Here is a 23,439-nt window from a genome sequence, read left to right on the forward strand (position 1 = left end):
AGTCGGAGTGCAGGGAGAGGACTGGGGCTGGCGGCGTGAACACAGGCTGAAGTGGCTAATGCGCCACAGCTAGCCGGGAGGGAGTCCGGGAAAAAGTCTGGACCTGTCGAAGAGGCAAGAGACTTTTTCTTCCCTGTTGGTTTCCTGGTGCTTCAGGAGAGGGGATTAAGAGCGCTGCTTAGAGGAGCTCCAGAGATGGGCGTGAGCTGCGGCTAAAGGCGCGGACCCCGGAGACGGGCGTGGGACGCTGGGGCTGCTGCCGCTGCCACAAGGCCTGTGTGCGAGCGCAAGTCACTGTCCACGCCCCCCTTCTGGGGAGCCTGTGCAGCCCGTCACTGCCGGAGTCCTGGGATCCAGGTATGGCTTCCCTGGGAGAATGCACCATGCGCCTCGAGCTGCTGCAACGTCACGCTGGCCTCTGCCGCTGCAGGCTCGCCCTGCACTCCGTGCCCCTCCCTCCCCCCAGGCCTGAGTGAGCCAGAGTCCCTGAAGTGGCTGCTCCTTTAACCCTGTCCTGTCTGAGTGAAGAACAGATGCCCTCCAGCGACCTACATGGAGAGGCGGGGCCAAATCCAAAGCTGAGCCCTGGGAGCTGTGAGAACAAAGAAGAGGAAGGGAAATCTCTCCCATCAGCTTCAGAAGCAGCGGATTAAAGCTCCACAATCAACTTGATGTACCCTGCATCTGTGGAATACATGAATAGGCAATGAATCATCCCAAATTGAGGAGCCAGGAGTCAGTGCTGTGCCTCTGAGGTGGGAGAGCCAACTTCAGGACACTGGTCCACAAAAGACCTCCCAGCTCCACATAATATCAAACGGCGAAAATCTCCCAGAGATCTCCATCTCAACACCAGCACACAGCTTCACTCAACAACCAGCAAGCTACAGTGCTGGACACCCTATGCCAAACAACTAGCAACGCAGGAACACAATGCCACCCATTAGCAGAGAGGCTGCCTAAAATCATAAGTCCACAGACACCCCAAAACAAACCACCAGACGTGGACCTGCCCACCAGAAACACAAGATCCAGCCTCATTAACCAGAACACAGGCACAAGTCCCCTCCACCAGGAAGCCTACACAACCCACTGAACCAACCTTAGCCACGGGGGACAGACACCAAATACAAAGGGAACTACAAACGTGCAGCCTGCAAAAAGGAGACCCCAAACACAGTAAGAAAAGGAAAATGAGAAGACAGAAAAACACACAGCAGGAGAAGGAGCAAGACAAAAATCCAAGAGACCTAAAAAATGAAGAGAAAATAGGCAGTCTACCTGAAAAAGAATTCAGAAAAATGATAGTAAAGATGATCCAAGATCTTGGAAATAGAAGAGACAAAATGCAAGAAGCAGTAAACAGGGACCTAGGAGAACAAAAGATGAATCAAGCAATGATTAAAAACACAATAAATGAAATAAAAAATACTCTAGATGGGATCAACAGAAGAATAACTGAGGCAGAAGAACGGATAAGTGACGTGGAAGACAAAATAGTGGAAATAACTGCTGCACAGCAGAATGAAGAAAATACAATGAAAAGAACTGAGGACAGTCTCAGAAACCTCTGGGACAACAATAAACCCACTAACATTCGAATTATAGGGGTTCCAGAAGAAGAAGAGAAACAGAAAGGGACTGAGAAAATATTTGAAGAGATTATACATGAAAAATTCCCTAATATTGGAAAGGAATAAGCCAGTCAAGTCTGGGAGGCACAGAGAGTCCCATACAGGATAAACCCAAGGAAAAATACGCCAAGACACATATTAATCAAACTGTCAAAAATTAAATACAAAGAAAACATATTAAAAGCAGCAAGGGAAAAACAACAAATAACACACAAGGGAAACCCCATAAGGTTAAGAGCTGATCTTTCAGCAGAAACTCTGCAAGCCAGAAGGGACTGGCAGGACATATTTAAAGTGATGAAGGAGAAAAACCTGCAACCAAGATTACTCTACCCAGCAAGGATCTCATTCAGATTTGATGGAGAAATTAAAACCTTTACAGACAAGCAAAAGCTGAGAGAGTTCAGCACCACCAAACCAGCTTTACAACAAATGCTAAAGGAACTTCTCTAGGCAAGAAACACAACAGAAGGAAAAGACCTACAATAACGAACCCAAAACAATTAAGAAAATGGGAATAGGAACATACATATCAATGATTACCTTAAATGTAAATGGACTAAATGCTCCCACCAAAAGACACAGATTGGCTGAATGGATACAAAAACATGACCCATATATATGCTGTCTACAAGAAACCCACTTCAGACCTAGAGACACATACAGACTGAAAGTAAGGGGATGGAAAAAGATATTCCATGCAAATGGAAATCAAAAGAAAGCTGGAGTAGCAATTCTCATATCAGAAAAAATAGACTTTAAAATAAAGACTATTAGAAGAGACCAAGAAGGACACTGCATAATGATAAAGGGATCGATCCAAGAAGAAGATATAACAATTGTAAATATTTATGCACCCAACATAGGAGCACCTCAATACATAAGGCAAATACTAACAGCCATAAAAGGGGAAATTGACAGTAACACATTCATAGTAGGGGACTTTAACACCACAGTTTCACCAATGGACAGAACATCCAAAATGAAAATAAATAAGGAAACACAAGCTTTAACTGATACATGAAACAAGATGGACTTAATTGATATTATAGGACATTCTATCCAAAAACAACAGAGTACACATTTTTCTCAAGTGCCCGTGGAACATTCTCCAGGATAGATCATATCTTGGGTCACAAATCAAGCCTTGGTAAATTTAAGAAAATTGAAATTTTATCAAGTATCTTTTCCGACCACAATGCTATGAGACAAGATATCAATTACAGGAAAAGATCTGTAAAAAATACAAACACATGTAGGCTAAACAATACACTACTTAGTAACGAAGTTATCACTGAAGAAATCAAAGGGGAAATTAAAAACTACCTAGAAACAAATGACAATGGAGACACAACAACCCAAAACCTATAGGATGCAGCAAAAGCAGTTCTAAGAGGGAAGTTTATAGCAATAAAATCCCACCTTAAGAAACAGGAAATATCTCGAATAAACAACCTAACCTTGCAACTAAAGCAATTAGAGAAAGAAGAACAAAAACCTCCAAAGTTAGCAGAAGGAAAGAAATCATAAAAATCAGATCAGAAATAAATGAAAAAGAAATGAAGGAAATGATAGCAAAGATCAAAAAAACTAAAAGCTGGTTCTTTGAGAAGATAAACAAAATTGATAAAACATTAGCCAGACTCATCAAGTAAAAAATGGAGAAGACTCAAATCAATAGAATTAGAAATGAAAAAGGAGAAGTAACAACTGACACTGCAGAAATACAAAAGATCATGAGAGATAACTACAGGCAACTCTATGCCAATAAAATGGACAACCTGGAAGAAATGGACAAATTCTTAGAAATGCACAACCTGCCGAGACTGAATCAGGAAGAAATAGAAAATATGAACAGACCAATCACAAGCACTGAAACTGAAACTGTGATTAAAAATCTTCCAACAAACAAAAGCCCAGGACCAGACGGCTTCACAGGCGAATTCTATCAAACATTTAGAGAAGAGCTAACACCTATCCTTCTCAAACTCTTCCAAAATATAGCAGAGGGAGGAACACTCCCAAACTCATTCTACGAGGCCACCATTACCTTGATACCAAAACCAGACAAGGATGTCACAAATAAAGAAAACTACAGGCCAATGTCACTGATGAACATAGATGCAAAAATCCTCAACAAAATACTAGCAAACAGAATCCAACAGCACATTAAAAGGATCATACACTATGATCAAGTGGGTTTTATTCTAGGAATGCAAGGATTATTCAATATACGTAAATCAATCAACGTGATACACCATATTAACAAATTGAAGGAGAAAAACCATATGATCATCTCAATAGATGCAGAGAAAGCTTTTGACAAAATTCAACACCCATTTATGATAAAACCCTGCATAAAGTAGGCATAGAGGGAACTTTCCTCCACATAATAAAGGCCATATATGACAAACCCACAGCCAACATTGTCCTCAATGGTGAAAAACTGAAACCATTTCCACTAAGATCAGGAACAACACAAGGCTGCCCACTCTCACCACTCTTATTCAACGTAGCTTTGGAAGTTTTAGCCACAGCAATCAGAGAAGAAAAGGAAATAAAAGGAATCCTAATCAGAAAAGAAGAAGTAAAGCTGTCACTGTTGGCAGATGACATGATACTATACATAGAGAATCCTAAAGATGCTACCAGAAAACTACTAGAGCTAATCAATGAATTTGGTAAAGTAGCAGGATACAAAATTAATGCACAGAAATCTCTGGCATTCCTATATACTAATGATGAAAAATCTGAAAGTGAAATCAAGGAAACACTCCCATTTACCATTGCAACAAAAAGAATAAAATATCTATGAATAAACCTACCTAAGGAGGAAAAAGACCTGTATGCAAAAAATTATAAGACACTGATGAAAGAAATTAAAGATGATACAAACAAATGGAGAGATATACCATGTTCTTGGATTGGAAGAATCAACATTGTGAAAATGACTCTAGTACCCAAAGCAATCTACAGATTCAATGCAATCCCTATCAAATTACCACTGGCATTTTTCACAGAACTAGAAAAAAAATTTCACAATTTGTATGGAAACACAAAAGACCCCGAATAGCCAAAGCAATCTTGAGAACGAAAAATGGAGCTGGAGGAATCAGGCTCCCTGACTTCAGACTATACTACAAAGCTACAGTAATCAAGACAGTATGGTACTGGCACAAAAACAGAAAGATCAATGGAACAGGATAGAAAGCCCAGAGAGAAACGTACGCACATATGGTCTCCTTGTCTTTGATAAATGAGGCAGGAATGTACAGTGGAGAAAGGACAGCCTCTTCAGTAAGTGGTGCTGGGAAAACTGGACAGGGACATGTAAAAGTTTGAGATTAGATCATTCCCTAACGCCATACACAAAAATAAGCTCAAAATGGATTAAAGACCTAAATGTAAGACCAGAAACTATCAAACTCTTAGAGGAAAACATAGGCAGAACACTCTATGACATAAATCACAGCAAGATCCTTTTGGACCCACCTCCTAGAGAAATGGAAATAAAAACAAAGATAAACAAATGGGACCTAATGAAACTTCAAATCTTTTGCACAGCAAAGGAAACCATAAACAAGACCAAAAGACAACCCTCAGAATGGGAGAAAATATTTGCAAATGAAGCAACTGACAAAGGATTAATCTCCAAAATTTATAAGCAGCTCGTGCAGCTCAATAGCAAAACAACAAACAGCCCAATCCAAAAATGGGCAGAAGACTTAAATAGGCATTTCTCCAAAGAAGATATACAGACTGCCAACAAACACATGAAAGAATGCTCAACATCATTAATCATTAGAGAAATGCAAATCAAAACTACAGTGAGATATCATCTCACACCAGTCAGAATGGCCATCATCAAGAAATCTAGAAACAATAAATGCTGGAGAGGGTGTGGAAAAAAGGGAACACTCTTGCACTGCTGGTGGGAATGTGAATTGGTACAGCCACTATGGAGAACAGTATGGAGGTTCCTTAAAAAACTACAAATAGAACTACCATATGACCCAGCAATCCCACTCCTGGGCATATACCCTGAGAAAACCATAATTGAAAGAGAGTCATGTACCAAAATGTTCATAGCAGCCCTATTCACAATAGCCCAGAGATGGAAACAACCTAAGTGTCCATCATCGGATGAATGGATAAAGAAGATGTGGCACATATATACAATGGAATATTACTCAGCCATAAAAAGAAATGAAATTGAGCTCTTTTTAATGAGGTGGAACGACCTAGAGTCTGTCATACAGAGTGAAGTAAGTCAGAAAGAGAAAGACAAGTACTGTATGCTGACACATATATATGGAATTTAAGAATAAAAAATGTCCTGAAGAACATAGGGGTAAGACAGGAATAAAGACACAGACCTACTAGAGAACAGACTTGAGGATATGGGGGGGAAGGGTAATGTGTGACAAAGCAAAAGAGGCATGTACATATATACACTACCAAACGTAAGGTAGATAGATAGTGGGAAGCAGCCGCATAGCACAGGGAGATCAGCTTTGTGACCGCCTGGAATGGTGGGATAGGGAAGGTGGGAGGGAGATGCAAGAGGGAGGGGATATGGGAACATATGTATATGTATAACTGATTCATTTTGTTATAAAGCAGAAACTAACACACCATTGTTAAGCAATTATACTCCAATAAAGATGTAAAAAAAAAGTATTATATAAACTTTAAAAAAAAGAAATAAAAGTGGCATTTTAACACTCAAACCACTGGATAGGCTCCTTCACCCAAAATCTAATTCAAAGCTTCTTTAAGGATTTATCAAGGACAAATACAAATCTTGAAGCCTTTTCCACAAATAGTAAGGCCTTAATCATCTAAGCAAATAAATTTAACTTATTCCAACTGTTATTTATAAACTAGTAAGTTTTTATTGTAATACCTGATTCAAAACTAAGTGTTAAAGTTAAGCCATGAGATCTTGAGTTTTGTCTGTTTATATGTCTGTGTGTACATTATACATATAATACGTCTCTACCTCTGGATAATATTATCAAAATTAAATTTATGATAAAGCCCCATTTAATTGACTGAAAAGCAAGCACTTACAAATTAAATATTGCTAAATATAAAGAAAACTGGCAAGAATGAATTTCAGGTTCACATGATCTAGGAAATATTCAATATTAAATTAATATCTGGTATTAAAGCTAGCTTAAGCTTTTTGTTTTAATCAATACAGACATGTCTTTTATTGTAACTAAATTTACTAGAGGTCAGTAAGTTTATGTTACTTGTGTTGTAGACTGTCAGCAAGGAAAATCAACTTGGTATGATGATATTTTCATATGTTATGAAATAAAAGTAAGTGAGATAAGAGTTTTCAAGTGAACTCTTTAGGAATAATTATGTTTTGAATATGTCTATCTAAATTAGTTTCTCAAGATATTTGGTAACTTGAAATTTTAGAGTTTTGCTAAGTTAAATTATGGAATTCATTAAATATCAGTTAATTTCAAATAAGATACTGGAACATTGACTGTTAAACACGTCTAAGTTTACCTACTTTTGTCTCCTTATGAGAGGGAAACTAAAGATGTTTGGGTTTAGTAAACCTATAGTTTGTACCACAACGAGGGAAAAATGTGCTATGAGAAGATACATGTTTCTAGAGGTTGTGGAATAGTCCTATGTTTGCCAATCAGGAAATTCTGATATGACAAAGAGTTCACAATTACTTGCTAGTCAGTTTTCACTGGAGATTAAGGTTTTTAAGAATTCAAATTGTGATATAGGTATTGGGTTGACCAAAAAGTTCCTTTGGGTTTTTCTGTAAGATGTTACAGAAAAACCCGAACTAACTTTTTGGCCAACCTAATAATTAAAGCTACTGGGATAATAAAGGAAACATTTAAGTGTGCAAGGAAAGTAGGATGTGTATTTTCATCAAAAGAAAGTATAAAGAATGGAAATGAACTTTGTTAAGGGAAAGGAAAGTGATTTTGTCTTAAAGCTTGTTGTTTCTGGATGGGAAAGAAAATAAGGGATAAACTAATACAGACACAGAAAGTTGTAGAAGGTTTGTAAAAGGGAACCCTGAGAAAAGCTTTGTACAAGGTCAAGCTGGGATTGGATTGAACTTAATTAGGTAAATGATTTTTGTTATTGAAGGTGAACTGGTACAGGATTGGAGTTTGGTTTTCTCTCTCTGTTACAAAAACAAAGTTTTCTTGGAATATTAAGCTACTTTTAATAACAGATTGTAAGTTTCTTTGCCTTCTAAATGATCTGTATTTGCGTTAAAAAATATTTTATTGTCACTTTGGTTGAATGAATAAGTATTGGATCGTTTCACAGGGACCCATGATCCTATTTGACCAAGTGTTTTTTTTTGTTTGTTTGTTTTTTTTGTTTTTTTTTTTGCGGTATGCGGGCCTCTCACTGTTGTGGCCTCCCCCGTTGCGGAGCACAGGCTCCGGACGCGCAGGCTCCGGACGCGCAGGCTCAGCGGCCATGGCTCACGGGCCCAGCCGCTCCGCGGCATATGGGATCCTCCCAGACCGGGGCACGAACCCGTATCCCCCGCATCGGCAGGCGGACTCTCAACCACTTGCGCCACCAGGGAGGCCCTGACCAAGTGTTTTAAAACATTTTTATATCTTTGACAAATTTCCCAAATATCAAATTCTAATTAAGGTTATTTTGACCTCCAACTAACTTTGGGATGCTTCAAAGGGCCTCTGAAACATCCCAAAGAGAAACATTAAACTAATTAGGTTTATTGGGTATGTTAAATTACGTGGGAAACATTGTCAAATAAATAGTGATAAAACCTTCTTAGGTTATATCGTATGGGTAAATGTCATTAACACAGGTATTCCAAAAGTTGTATGGAATTCCTAAAAATCTGATATGTCCTGGTATAACGTTATCAGTCATCACTCTAGTTAGTATCTTAAAATGTTATATGTTACAGAAATAACCAAGTTTCTTGTCAACTGCATTGTAATCAGATCTTTAACCATGGCACTTTAAGTTTTTACTTTATATACAATCATTATTTTACTCTGATGCTTTTATAAAACGAGTATCTTCAAGAAGATACTCTTGTTAGTCAGGTATCTCAGTGTAATTTTCTTCCGCCCTTTTAAAATATATATATTAAACTGGGGTAGATAGGGTGGACTTGTTCGGGGCCCTTTAACCTTGGGGACCAATAGTGTGTCCATTTGGCCCATCCAACCTTAGGTAATGTATCAACCTACAACAAGTTGATAAAGTATGCCTTTGTAAATGAAGATGGAATATTTACCTTTTTCTCTTGACCTGATCCCTCCATAATTTGGCTTTTGCACCTGGCTCCCCTGTGGACTTAATGGTTTATTGTGACTAGATTACAACTAGTTATACTAATCATTGTTTTAGTTTGTTCTCTCTTGTTTTCAAATTATTTATGCTTTGTGCCTCTCTCTGCTGTACTATGACTTTATTAATGTTACCAGCTGTATTACTTATATCCTGTCTATTTTATAAGATTATTATCTCTTGCATTATCCAATGTGTAACCAGGCCTCCAACAAAATTATTGATGGCTAAACATCTTGAGGCAGTCAATTATATATATATAACTCTACATAGAATAATTATAATAGTTCAACTCTAGATATGAGAAGAAGCAACAAGGGAAAATATTTTCTGGATCATAATAGGCTAGTAAAACTGGCAATCCAGAGAAGTTTAGGTTATCAATAGGGCCTAATCCAAAGATTAGCACATAGTGTCTATCAAGAGAAGCCTCACCTGATCTAGGAACAAGCCTTTCTAGTGCTGTGGGACAAGTGGGTCAGGAAATGTGTCAAACCTTGGTTGAATTTATGACCAAGAGGAGTTGCTGTGGACAAAAAAAGTGTTGCCTGCCATTTCAGTAAACAAAGAATGCTGCCTGCCATTCTGGTAAACAACAAATGTTGCCTGTCATCAAGCCATCAGCCACTGAAGCCATCCTTGAAGTTGTGACCTGAGAGGAATTCAGGATGGTTCTAGATAGTAAAGATGCAAATGAAAGGAATAATTTCAATAACCCCAGACTCTTTCATCTTACTATACATAAACATGCACTAAAATCATTAACTTGAGATGTCTGTTTTCTGTGATTAGCAGTAGTCTTACGATCTTCATCTATGTGTTTGTTTTTCAGCAAAAACTATATATCCTGGCTCCTGCTGTTACTCTTTTGAACAACTTCTCAGAAATATATGAGCAGCTGTATCCTGGGCTATAGTCCTCAGTAAGTCCTGAACAAAACATAACTCTCAACTTTAAGGTTGCGATTATTTTTAAGTTGACATCTGAAGTTGTTTCACATCTGTCTTACAATTTATGACTGTGTTTGGTTTCTACCTTGCTTTATTTTTAGGGGCTTTCATCTATAGATGGCATGGAATGTTTTCAGGCAAACTATGTGCTGTATACTAACAGGGAAACATTTCCATCACAAAGAAACATGTTTGACCTATGCACATATTTCAACCATTCTATATAAAATTGCTGTTTTTCTCCTAATCTGAGAAGTAAATTTAAAACCACAAGCCAAATTCAATTTTATCTCCATATTTTTCCAATAAATTGTATCTAAACACTTTACCAATATGAATTAATAGCAGCAGCAATATACAGAGATACAGTTAAAAAGTCACTATGTCAATTTACAACGTGATTTTTATTAATTACTAAAGGTACATAATATGCATTTCTTTGGCATTCTATTTCTCTCAAACACAGAAACTTCCAGAAAATTCACTATAAAGTAGATTTCAATTAAATTTTTACATCTAAATTTTTAAAATAGGCTTAAGCTTTCTTCTGTAATTACCTATTCAACAATTCCTGATTTTATTTGAGAAATGTAAATTAAAACTACAATGCTATTCCAGTAAACACACTCTAGAATGGTTAAATGAAAAAGACAAACATTACCAGGTCCTGGTCAGGTTGTGGAATAACTAGACCATTCATAACTGCTGGTAGGAGTGTAAATTAGTACAAGAACCTTCGGAAACTGTTTGACAGTAGTTAATAAAACTAGACATATCAAGCTCCACTTCTTGGTATATAACATAGAAATGAATACATGTCCTCACCAAAAAAGGTATATTTGAATGTTCATAGCAGCATAATTAATACTTGTCCAAACCTGAAAACTACATTAATGCCCATACTCAGAATGTAAAAGTAATTATGATATAGGCATACAATAAAACTCTGTACAAGAAAAAAGTGAACTATTTCTACATGCAAAAGTATGGCTGAATCTTACAAACAAACTGTTGAGTAATATTTTACTTGTTTTGACTTATTAGTCAAACACAAAAGGAATACACACCATAAAGCTTAAAAATAAGCAAAACTAATCTATGGTTTTAATATATTCATACAAAAATTTGTACACAAATGTTCAAAGCAGCATTATTCATAATAACCCAAAAGTGGAGACAACCCCAAAATCCATCAACTGCTGAATGAATGAACAAAATGTGGTATACCCATACAATGGAACATTATTCAGCCACAAAGAGAATGAAGTACTGATACATGCTATAACACAAACATTGAAAACAGTATTATATTAAGTAAAATAATCCAGACACAATAGGTCACATATTGTATAATTCCATTCAGATGAAAAATGCAGAATAGGCAAATCCATAGATACAGAAAGTAAATTAGTAGTTTCTAGGGGGTGGGAGGAATGGGGGATTACTGCTTAGTGGGTCTGGAAATGGCCGTCTGTGATGATTCCACAACATTGTGAATGTACTAAAACCCACTGAATGGTACACATTAAAATTGATAAAATAATGAATGTTATGTTGCATGAATTTTATCTCAATAATAATAAATAATAAAAAAACAAACAAAGGCCTGAATTTATGGTTTTAGAAGCCAAGATATTTTTTGGTTCAGGATAATAGTGTCTGGAAGAGGACATGAAGGAACTTTAGATTCTGGTAGTATTCTAGTTCTTGATCTGGGTAGTGGTTACATGGATGTACTCACTCTGTGAAAATTCATGTAGCTACATATTCTTATGATCTGTTTGTAATATATGTTGTTTCAATTAAAATATAAAAAACAATAAATTTTACAAATAAAATACTTCATAGACCCAGTTATGATTCAATATATGGTAGCTTAAAATTTAAAGCAAGGAATGATTAAAATATATAATGCAGTTTCAAAACAGATAACCTATAGGTTGTTATCTGAATGTTTACTGAATTCAACAATGCATCAACCTTGCAAAGTAAAATCAATAAAAATGAATTATCAACTTTAATGTCCTGAATCAAATACTCACATTTAGTTTTAAAATACTTTTTCAACTATTTGGAGTAGAAATAGTTAAAAGCACCAAACACTAAAACGTCAAACATATAAAATAAACAGCATCTAATTTGACCACATTTTGGCATTTCAATAGGCAAGCCTAAATTTGGAAAACTTTTCTCTTCATTTCTTACTATCCTCATGGAATTTCTGAAAGCCAGATAGTATTAGATAGACAGATGACCAATATTACAATAACATCTATTTGAAGGTTTTATATTGCTAACTGTAACTGGAAAATACTGGGTATGTTTTAAAATCGCCATTGTGCTTTTATACAGATGTTGTAGACCAGAGACACTTAGGAAAAGCCAAAACACTTGGATATAGAGAAAACTTATCTTCTTTTTTTGTTGTTTAAATTTTATTTTCATTTCCGTTTTGGGGAAGAATCCTTAACAATTTTTGTAAATCCAGGTAACATTTTATCTTTGAGGAATTTTTTGCCCCAAAATAATCTAAGGTGAAGGACATCCAGAATCACTTTGCAAACAAGATCCTATGCAGCAAGTCTTTACAATATTCAGTAGATTTGGTACATAGATTTAGAAGCGAAAAGGACTATCCAATGTCTACTATAGATCCAGAAAACAAACTGGTGGTTGCCAGAGGGGAGGCGGGTGGGGGAACAGGTGAAATGGGTGAAGGGGATTAAGGGGTACAAACTTCCAGCTATAAGTCACGGGGATGTAATGCACAACATAGCGAATATGGTCAATAATATTGTAACAACTTTGTATGGTGACAGATGATAACTAGACTTATTGTGGTAATCATTTCATAATGTATAAAAGTACCAAATCACTATGCCATACACCTGAAACCAACATTATATTGTTATGTCAAATATAATTCGATAAAAATTAAATATAAAACAAATTAATTTTTTAAGGTCTCATCTAAAGAAAGACTCAGTGCTGTATATGGAGTCTTCTAAAAGCAGACTATAATATGCTGTAAAATGTACAAGATTAATCAGTAAGATTGATAAATACAAAGTCTGATTTAATAACAGAAATGAATTTATTTTTTCTCAATGAATTTGTCCTTCATTCTTTTTCATAAGCCCTCTCTGTTATTTAGCAAAGTAGTATATCTAGCCTAGGCATCTCCATTTTCAAGGTAGTCAAATTACTAAGGTTATAACTGCAAACACTTATTTAACAATGCTCCCAAGTCTTATTTCTTTCTAAGTACATAAACAATGACATACCCATGGGAAAGTGAATCTTCAAAGAAAAAAAAAATAGAAAAACAAGTTTTACTTAATCAACATTTTGGAAAGTGAGGCAAAAATAATAAATATATGATTTTTTTCTATTAGTATGTCATGGCATCTGACGACACTTCTTATTGATATTATTGATAATTAACCAAAAAAATAGCTCTAAGAAACACAGGAACATAAGGTGATTTTAAGGGGCAAAAATGTTGCATTTATTTAGAAACACCAAGTACTATGTTTGGCATTAATTAATTAATGCCAACATGAATCAGGAGGAAAAAATATCTGTCTAGCAGCACACATTCTAAAATTGGAACTAGCCTGGAATGAACTGCTGCTCTATTCACTGAGTCATTGCCTGAGGAATTTCCACTTCAGCTCTCTGTTTTGGCTAATTTCCCCACAAACAGATATGTGACCAGCTTCCTTCTTCCACATCCAGTGTAATGTAGTCTCATACTGCAGTTATATCCCTCCATTGTATTGTGTAAACAGGAAAGGGAAGTAGGTCCTGATAAAGATTAATAATTCCTTGGCTTCATTCCAAAGTGAGAATGCCTAGAGTTGAAATATCTTTGTTTTTGCTACCATTTGTAATTGCTTTGCATCATGGAAATGTAGTGTTGTTTGTCACTAAAGAAAGTTTTATTTTGCTGTGGTGGACTTTGTTCCCCTTTCCAAATATGTTAAGCTACTTATATTTTATTCATAATCTTAAACTCTTGCTTGATGACTAACCTGACCCTCACCACATAATTGGTGAATTCTCAGGGTTCGCCATGCTAAATTCCAGTTCTCAGTCCTAAATATCACATGAAATTTATATACTCTTCTTTTCAACTAGTGTACCTATATGAAATAGTTACATTCAAATTAAAGTCCTTGTTTTTTTATTTCAGAAAATTAAAATTTGCTATTATGTCTAATATAAGGAAAGGAAATTTTATGTATCTTAACACCATTTATTTATATTCTATAGTTTTCTCTTTCAAAATAACATATTTATTTTATATGATTTACAAAAGATCACTTTCATATATAACACTACATCCAGGATTCCAATTTAGAATAAATAAAAATAAAGCATAATTTAAAAGTTATTTACCAAAGAATTTTGCTATAATTATTTAAGCTACCACTCAAATTTTTGTTTAAATTTTAATTTAGGATAGTTTAATCTAACTGCTGTATGCCAGATTAAATTTTAGATTCTTAGAATTTTTGGAAATACCTTTGATAATCTGTGCATTGAATTTTTCCTTATCATGATTTTTAGTCCATACTCTAAGAATGACAGCTGATATTTAATCCTTTACTATTCCAAAATGTAACCATTTAGAACTTGATTATATATTATTTTTCATTGCTTGAGATTTTCTTTCTCTGGATAATAATGTTTGTGAGCATAACAACAGAAATTGTCAAATATGTGCTCAAAAATGTTTGTTTGAATGAACTGATAAAATATGCTTTTGTTTTAAACCTTATAGTATCTCACACAGAGTAGGCACTCAATAATTACCAGCTTCTTAATAAGCTGATAACAATACGAGATATTCCTAAGGGATTCACACTTTATTAGTGTTAAGAATCATTGTCTTGCTTTGTTTAAAACAATGAATTATTTTCTGTAGGCCAAGTGTTTTTCAGGTCCATAAATGTCAGAGGAAAATTAGAATGAGATGAAGCCTTCTGTCGACAATGCAGGACAGCAAAATTCACCATCAAACAAAATGTAATTGTTAGGTAGTTATTTATGCTACTTATTTACTCTCTCACTCTTTCTTTGGACTCCATTCCTCCTGAGTTATCACCATTAGTGGTAAGAGTAACAAGAAAAAGGAGAAAATATGCTAGGGTATGTAAATAAGAGAGAATGTGATCCCTGTGACTGAGTTCCCACACATTACTTAGTCACAGAGGGGATTATGAGTAAGGAGACCCAAGGATCACATGGAAGTTATTTTTGGACAATTCTAGGCCTATCACTTCCAATCTGAGAAAAATACAGGTAAAATTCAATTTTGCAGAGTTTATATTGAGGAACTATTGAAATTAATGACTAAGCAGCATCCCCCAAATTCTGGAGAAAATGATTTATTATATTACTAAGTACCACATAAAACATCCGTTGAATATCCATAGTAAGGAAGAGAGTAGTAGTAAGAAAGAACTGTCAGACAAAGGTGACATAGCTCATTTTGATGCAGTGTATTCTGGGAGGTATGAGGTTGAAGAGGCCTGTAAATACTCAAAGGCAAACAAGAGTACAAACATTGAATATAAATCTGAGAATACATGAGGGAGCCAAGGGAGATGAAATGGCACTCACTGTCTAGTGGTGTGTATAATCCACAATATGTATAGTTTATTCAGGGATAACTGATTTATCACTTCCCAATAAATTAAACATGCCCTGAACTAATTATCTTTCAATATATATTCCTGAAAAGACTTCAATACCCAACCTCTTGTTCATGTTAATGAAATGTAATTTTTAGTTTCAACAAAAAAAATCCTTAGAGTCATTTCTGATCTTCCTTTTTCTCAAAGATGTTTCATATATTCAGTGAGTCACCAAGTTATATTTGTTTCTCCAATTTAGAAACATCTCCAATCTGTCCTTTTCTGCCACAACCCCAGTCCAAACCTTCATCACAGAACCGTGAAATTATTACAATATCCTAAATGATTTCCCTATCATCTCCCCTCATCAAATTCACATTGTACATGTCTACTATATTAAACTTTCTATATATTCATCATTTGACTTCTCTTCTTAAATATCTTCACTGACTCTTAACCATGTCCAGAATAAAGTCCTATCCCCTGTGACTGGTTTTCTTAGCTCTTCAGATTGGCTCCATATTGGCAGTCTAAGCCTAACACTTAGCACTTATCAAACATGCGTCCTGCATTTGAGCTAGGTTGTCTTTCCGTGTTGTGTGGCCAATTCCATTTCAAATTCTTTCCTTGTGCTTTTTTTCCTGGCTGGAATTCACCTATTCTCTTATCTATGTAACTAAATCTAACCATCCGTTAAAGCATAGCTACTGCCCCTCCTTTCCCTCCAAGCCATTAAGTTAGTGTCTGAACACATGCTTGCTGATATTGTTTAGATGTGAAATATTTAATTCCTATGTCCTCTCCAAGATTAAGAAGTAGATCACATTTTATACCTCTTATCTACATCCCTAGTACTCTTCTACCTTGTATTTTTGTATATAGTCAGTAAATTAACTCGGAATATACAATGAGGTCCCTAGCTTAAAAATTGTTACCAAATCAAATCAGATTTGAAAAATATAAAAAATTCATTTGTAATGAGTGCTTTGCTTTTAATATATAGTTGTGGTCTGACAAAGTGCCTGATAACCTGTTCTCTAAATGTGCAAAACACATTTCGCTTTCTAAAAAATTGCTAAACAAATCTTTTGTTCAAAAATGTAAATTACATAAATTTCAGCTCAGCCTTATATTTCAATTATCACTATTATCAATATTTTGAATGAGCTGCATCTAAATTAGGTTTTATTATTACCGAATCATCAAAATGGATCTGTTTGATATCAGTAATTACTAAGGGATTATGGATATTCCCAAACAGGCAATTAATCAATGCTTTATCTGGAATCAAGGAATAGTCATAAATACCCTTCTCTTATTTTTGCTGGATGGGAATATGAAGTATTTAATCCAGAGAAAAATGACCCTCATATTCTATCAAGTTTCACCTCTACTACTCAAGCCTTTCAATTATGTAATACTATAATGAGACCAGGGTAAAAATGTCAAAATAAACGTATTTTAACTCATGATGAATATGTTCAACAGAGTCCCCTGGATGCAAACCTTCCTGCAAAGTATTTTGTTACTGTGTTTTCAATTGGCAAAATTTTAATAAACCAAGGACTGAAGAAGCACAAAAAGCAAATGAGATAACATTAAATCAAATGAGATAACATTAAATTATATCCCATTTTAATGGCAAATTTATGCCAACACTAACAAAAAATGTAACCATTATGTTTGTACTGATACTTTTGACTGTAATTTCATGCTATTTTCACCATCATGTTGGAAAAATGGTATTGAATGAGAAATCTTTTGAACAAATTGACTGAAAGAAACCATGTGGGCCCATAAATAATTACAAGATTTTTATCTTCAAGAAAAGTAAAATCTTTCCTTTGACAATTCCACAGAATAGAACAAAAGCATATTTTATGATTGTTTTTAATGAGGGATTGAAGAAACAAAATGACAGGATTTTTAAATATTTTTATGGTTATATATATTAACAGATGCTTAAGACCTGCATGTTCACCTGGGATTTCTGCATTCCTATCTGTAGGAAAAGAAGAATAACTTATTTAAGAGGACTTAACTAATGACAACACATTTCTAAAATGGGCTTAAAAATCCTTCCAAAATGCTGAGGGAGAACTGTTAAATGGTTACAAAAAATCACACTCTGACCATTTCTTTGGATTACAAATTTATGTATACTTTTTGCTTTTTCACTGAGTGAGTACAACCAATTTAAAAATTAGACAGTACAGATGCATTTCAAAATGGCAAATTATAAAGTGCACTGCCAAAGTGCTATAATTGTTATCAACAAATGTACATACAAACAGTACTGGATTAGAATGTTTCACAGCAACTAATAGTGTTTGCTAGCAGAACTACATGTTAAAAATTTTAGAAGAATAGAAGAACTACGTGTCTCATAAAACCTTATATAAAACATTTCTATTATTATTTGATTCATATATAAACACACTGACCTCTAAATCCAGAAAATTTCTTAATGCACACTCAGACTTGCAGTAAATATTGGGACTGAAAAATGGGCCATGTCCTGAATGGCTGAGAGATGGTGACCATGAAAAAGACTTACCTAATTTAAAAAAAGGAGATCATGGCAAGGAATGGAGTGGACATACTAGAGAATAGGTTGGAGAGGGAGCAGAGCTGGCAGAAGGTAAGAGACATATATTAATGTGGAATGGAACAAGTGGTTATAAACAAAAGTCATCATGAAACCAGAAGAATAGAATGAAAGTTGATGTGCACACACACACACACAAGAGTTACTAAGTAAGAGTTGTTAGGTAAATTTTAATATGTCTTATAGTTGAAATTTTGCCATAACTATCTCAAAATATGTGAGGATCAAATATAACAGTTGTGAAAGTGCTACATAAACTGTAAAATGCTATACTCAAGTAAGACAGATAATATTTACTCAAAATGCAAAATAAAACTCTCATTCCAACTCTGGGAGAAGGCAAACAATGAGCTCTCCAGGGCACAGAGGGGAGAAAAACCTTACTCTGGTCCATTCCCAGATTTCCTTGGAACCACAGGCTCTCCGGTCACTCTATAGGATGGCTTTGAATGCAAGAGTAAAGACACTGGCAAAGTTGGCAAAGTCACAGAATAGTGTGGAGAAAAATCCTTAATCTGTGGAAGAGATTCCCTTTTCTGTTTCTTAACCTGCATAAAGCATTACTGCCTGCACATGAACATGGTGTTAAATTATGCTAATTTCTTTGAGGAAGGGAATAAGAGGAGCAGGAAAGGTGTAAAAATTCACCACAACATGCCAAAATACAAAACATTTTTCCCTCCATACCTAACTACTAGGATAGAAGAAGTCTACAATGAATCAGGTACGTGTAAATTACAATAACAGCTTTACACCTAGGGAACTGATGGTTAGTGAGAGGAAATGACTTAATAAGGCCACTTATTCAACACCACAAAGTCAGTATTTCTGAGTCTGAGTCTCATCAAATTCCTGGAACTTTCCCCAAAAGAGCCTTCAATCAAAAAAAAAAAAAAAGAGGCTACAAAGATAAACAGGTAAAAAGAACCAACCCAGATTTTCAGCTTTCTTCTTTTTTAGGCTCACCACAAGATTTTAGAAATATTTTAGCACTGTGTAAAACTTCCATTAAATTTTTAAAGTTAAACACCAGTTCCATCTTCTCAGATCATTAACTCTCAATGCATTTTTCATTACATTAGGAGCACATGCAATTGTTAATCATTGTAAAAGGTCCTAAAATTTTCAAGGAACAGCACAAAATGATGAAAATAGAGCTGGAATGACCTTAGAAACAATCTATTCAAACCACCTCATTTTATAAATAAGGAAATTAAGGCTCAGATAGGATAAGTGACTTGCTCAAGGTCACACAACCTGTCAGTTCCAGACTCAAGATCAGAATTTAAATCTCCAAACTTGTAGCCCAGGGCTCTGTTCTTTTTCAAACCTATAAGAAATGACTGCATTTAAACATTTAGTCCAGAATACTCTTAAAATTGAGTGTCATCAATAAAAGTAAGCCATGTGGCAAGGAATGAATAGAGTTTAGTTCATACCAAAAATGAGCTGCCAGTCACTGTGATAAGTTCTGTTTCTTTCTGAGACCCATGGTTTCCTGCTGGACTGGAGAATGCAAACTGGGTTTCTTCCTCCTGTCCAAAGAAGTCAGAGTCAGGATGTACATTCCATTCCGTTTTGGTTGGCGGCAGTAGTTCCGAGACACTGTTTTCACAAAGGGTGCTCGAAGGAGTCAGAGCATCTGTGTCTACTGTTAGCTTACTGCTGGGGGTCAAAGCTTGGGGCTCTTGACTCGAGGTTTTCATAGCCAAAGAGCTCAGAGATCCCAATGGCCCCGCACTTAGACTTGAGACATCATCCGTATCTAAGGGACTCTGCTGAAAACCAGCGGCTGTCGTTCCAAAGAAGAGTGAGGTATCCAGACTTTGAGGAAGGTCACTGGTGGCCATCAAGGCCTGAGGGTCCACCGCCTGCCCTAAGGAATTATTATTATTATTAGCAGGGAGGTTCCCTGCCAGAGTTGAGTTCACAGAAGCCACATCAATAGTCAAGATCCCAGAGTTCACCAATGCGGTGTCCAATACTGCAGCAGAACTATTACCGGGCACATCAGAGAAGAGAGACACAAGCTCCGCATCACCGAGGTCATTCTGCCCCTGGCTGGTAAGTTCACTGCTGGGCGTAAGAGAATTTGCAGCTCCTAGCTGAGCTAAGAGATCCTGGCGAAGGTTGTGCCTTTTGGCCATGTGGGTCTTCATGCTGTGCTTGGATGTGAAGAGTTTATTACAAGTGGAGACTGGGCATCGGCTTTTCCCAGTGTCCACATCCTGCAAGTGTTTCTTGGAGTGAATGTAGAGACTACTTCGAGCAGAGAACCTGGCACAGCAGCCTTCCACAGGGCACACAAAAGGCTTTGTGCCCAGGTGGGTTATGCTGTGGCCTTTCAGATGTTCAGCCCTCGTGAAAGATTTCCCACAGCCTTCTACAGGACACATGAACCTCCGGTCATCGTCGTGCTTCCTTTTGTGCCTAAGGAGTTTGGACATGCTGGTGAAGTTCCAGCCACAGCCCTCAAAGTCACAAAGGAAAGGTCTCTCACCAGTGTGGCTCCGAAGGTGAATTTTCAACCTACAAGCCTTGTCGTACTGTTTGCTGCAGCCAGGAAAGGAGCAGGAAAAGAGTTCCTGTTCCCTGAAGTGGGCGCGGTTATGGGAAAACAGGGCACTCACTGTGATAAACGTCTTCTTGCAGCCCGAAAACGCGCACTGGTAGGGTCTCTCAGGCTCGAAGTGGCTGCGCTGGTGGGCGCTGAGTTTGGCCTGCGTGGGGAAGGTCTCCTCACACACTTCGCATTTGAATGAGTTCTCCTGCTCATGGCCCTTCATGTGTGCTTTGAGGTTATACACCGTGGTGAAGCTCTTGCCACAGCCCTCTGCCGGGCAGCCAAAGGGCCTCAGTTTGTCGTGTGACTGCAGGTGCCTCTTGAGCTTGTACGAGGTGGTGAAGGTCCAGCCGCAACCACCCAGGGGGCACTTGAAGGGCCGCTGGCCCTGGCTGCTGCTGTGCGTCAGCAGGTGCACCTTCAGCTGGTGCTTCTTGGCAAAGGTTTGTCCGCACTGCGCCTCAGGACACAGGTACAGCACCACGCCCTGGCCCGGGCCTAGCGGCCCGCGGGGGCTCTCAGCAGCAACCGGGCCCTCCGCCTCCTCCTCGGGCGCTGGGGCGGGCGCGGGTTCAGCCCGCTCGGCCAGCAGGAGGTCGGGCGGCAGCTCGGGACAGTCGCCAGGCTGCGCGGCGTGCGGGATCCCCGCTTGCGGGGCGATCAGACCCCCGGGCTGCGGGGCAGGGGCGACCCCAGGCGCCCAGGCTGGCGGCGGGGGCGTGGCCAGGGTGAGGACGCCGTTCTCGAAGCGCAACAGCAGGTTTTGGTTGTGAATGGTGACGGTGCCCGCGAAGGCCGCGGCGGGGCCCAGGCCTGGGGCGGGGATCGGGGCCAGGGCCGGGACTGGGGCGCGGAGAGCGGACAGGCAGCTGGGGCCCAGCGCAGGGCGGCCCTCGGGGTTCGCGCCGCTTTCGTGCCCCTGGAACCGTGGGCCCAGCCCGGCCTCCTCCCTCCATAGGGGCCCTGCGGCCTGGCTGGCGCCCGTGGAATCTACGTCTCCACCCACCGGGTCCAGCAGCACCAGGAAGAAGTCATCGCCATCGCCGCCGCCGCCGCCGCCGCCGCCGCCGCCGCCGCCGCCGCCGCCGCCGCCGCCGCCGCCATCGCCGCCTCCGCCGCCTCCGCCGCCTCCGCCGCCTCTGCCGCCTCCGCCGACTCCGCCGACTCCGCCAGCGTTATCGGGCCTCGGCACCAACGGGCTAGGGCCCGAGCCCGGGGAGGCCGCACGGGCCACCTCACGCTGCCGCCCGGGCCCGCCATCTTGAGGGCCCCGGAGCAGCAGGAGGCGGCGCGCGGGGGCCTGGCCGGCCCGCGGGTCAGGACCTCTGTGGATCCGGCCGCCGCCCCCGGGGCTGCCAGCGCCGCCGCCCTGTCGCGACCCGCGAGCCGGGAGCAGCCTCGGGATTTCCATCTCCGCGTCCATGAGGCCCCGCTGGAACCAGAGTCGCGGAGGAGGCGCGACCCCGCCCCCTGCCGCGGGCCCGAACACGTTCCTGAAAGGAAAAAAAAAAAATGTGCAATGCGCAGAAACTGGCCCTATCAGATATTAAAACGTGTTTAACGCCACCGTGATTTAAATATTCTGGTACTGGGTCTCTAGAACAGAATAGAAAGCCCAGGGGCAGAGCCTCGTATACATAAATAAATTCCACAGTTAATATTAGTAGGAAATCAAGGAGGTCTTCCCAGATACAGGGGAAATGGTGCTGGAATGAATACCTTAGGTATCTATCTGCTAAATGCAACATAAATCGGTACCTCACTACCGATTTATGTACCAAAATAAACACACCCCCAGCCCCTCCCAGTGCTAAACATGGTGGTTAGCACTTATCCTGTATTAAACATTGTTTTCTGGATGGATGGCTGGATTAATGGATGACAGAAAATTCCTGAGAGAATACGCTATGTGTCGAGATTAAACAACCATAGTGCTACTAATTCCTACTGAAAAGGTTGTCTTTTAAAAAAAATTCCTGGAAAGCTTCCATATCCAGAACTGTCTTGAGCAATGTCTTCAGGAAAATTTGTCGCATAGTTAAATTTTTTGCCCTGCTGGTGCAGAGACTAGATTGAATAAGAGGTGGGGCCAAAGCAGATTAGCACTGTTCAGCGTAGAAATGCAAAGCCTGGAGGATGAAACAATTTATATTGAAATCTGGAGAACCCAACCCACTCCTGGGTTCTCCCTATAAGGTACACAACCTAAACCAACTCTTTGCTCTTCCACCATTGGTTGCACCATGGTAAATTTTATGTCCAGTCTCACAGCATGATGAGGACATTCCTCAGCTTACTCTAGATTCTCCAGCACATAGCGGTCTCTGGATAAGAGTACTAGTTAAATGTGATAAGGTTAAATCCTAAATTACTGCAGTGGACTCTCCCGAGAACAAGGCACAGATGCCTTTTGCATGCCCAATAGCCCCAATGTGCCTGCTTGCATTTAAGTGTGGTGGCCTAGTCTCACTGTAATGGATTTGGCCTGAGATGCCTAATGATCTTATTAATGTTGATGATGATCCTTCAATTTGTCTGTCATCAGTGAGTTGGGAATTGATATAAATACAGGGTGAATTAATCTGGCAAGAGAAAGGTTTAGAGTGATGACTGGATTATGGGATACCTATAGTTAAAGTAATCCCTTCTTTCCCCTCTTTTAATGATAATGGATACTTGCTTATCTCTTGATTAAAAGATCAAGTTTTTCATC

The 23,439-nt window shown here is 38.5% G+C and overlaps 1 protein-coding gene across 1 annotated transcript; it reads right to left on the bottom strand.

Moving 5' to 3' along the window:
* Window positions 1-17,444: 17,444 nt before the first annotated feature.
* On the bottom strand, window positions 17,445-22,214 carry LOC132482540 (zinc finger X-linked protein ZXDB-like). Its single transcript, XM_060087858.1, has one exon. The coding sequence runs from the start codon at window positions 22,147-22,149 to the stop codon at window positions 19,597-19,599; it is 2,553 nt and encodes an 850-aa protein (XP_059943841.1). The 5' UTR covers window positions 22,150-22,214; the 3' UTR covers window positions 17,445-19,596.
* Window positions 22,215-23,439: the final 1,225 nt, after the last annotated feature.

The sequence above is a fragment of the Mesoplodon densirostris genome, chromosome X (genome assembly GCF_025265405.1).
Source record: "Mesoplodon densirostris isolate mMesDen1 chromosome X, mMesDen1 primary haplotype, whole genome shotgun sequence".
In the NCBI taxonomy this organism is placed as follows: Eukaryota; Metazoa; Chordata; class Mammalia; order Artiodactyla; family Ziphiidae; genus Mesoplodon; species Mesoplodon densirostris.

What these genes read in the sequence shown, in the direction of transcription:
- LOC132482540 (XM_060087858.1), bottom strand. Translation starts at nt 22,149, where the DNA reads ATGGACGCGGAGATGGAAATCCCGAGGCTGCTCCCGGCTCGCGGGTCG.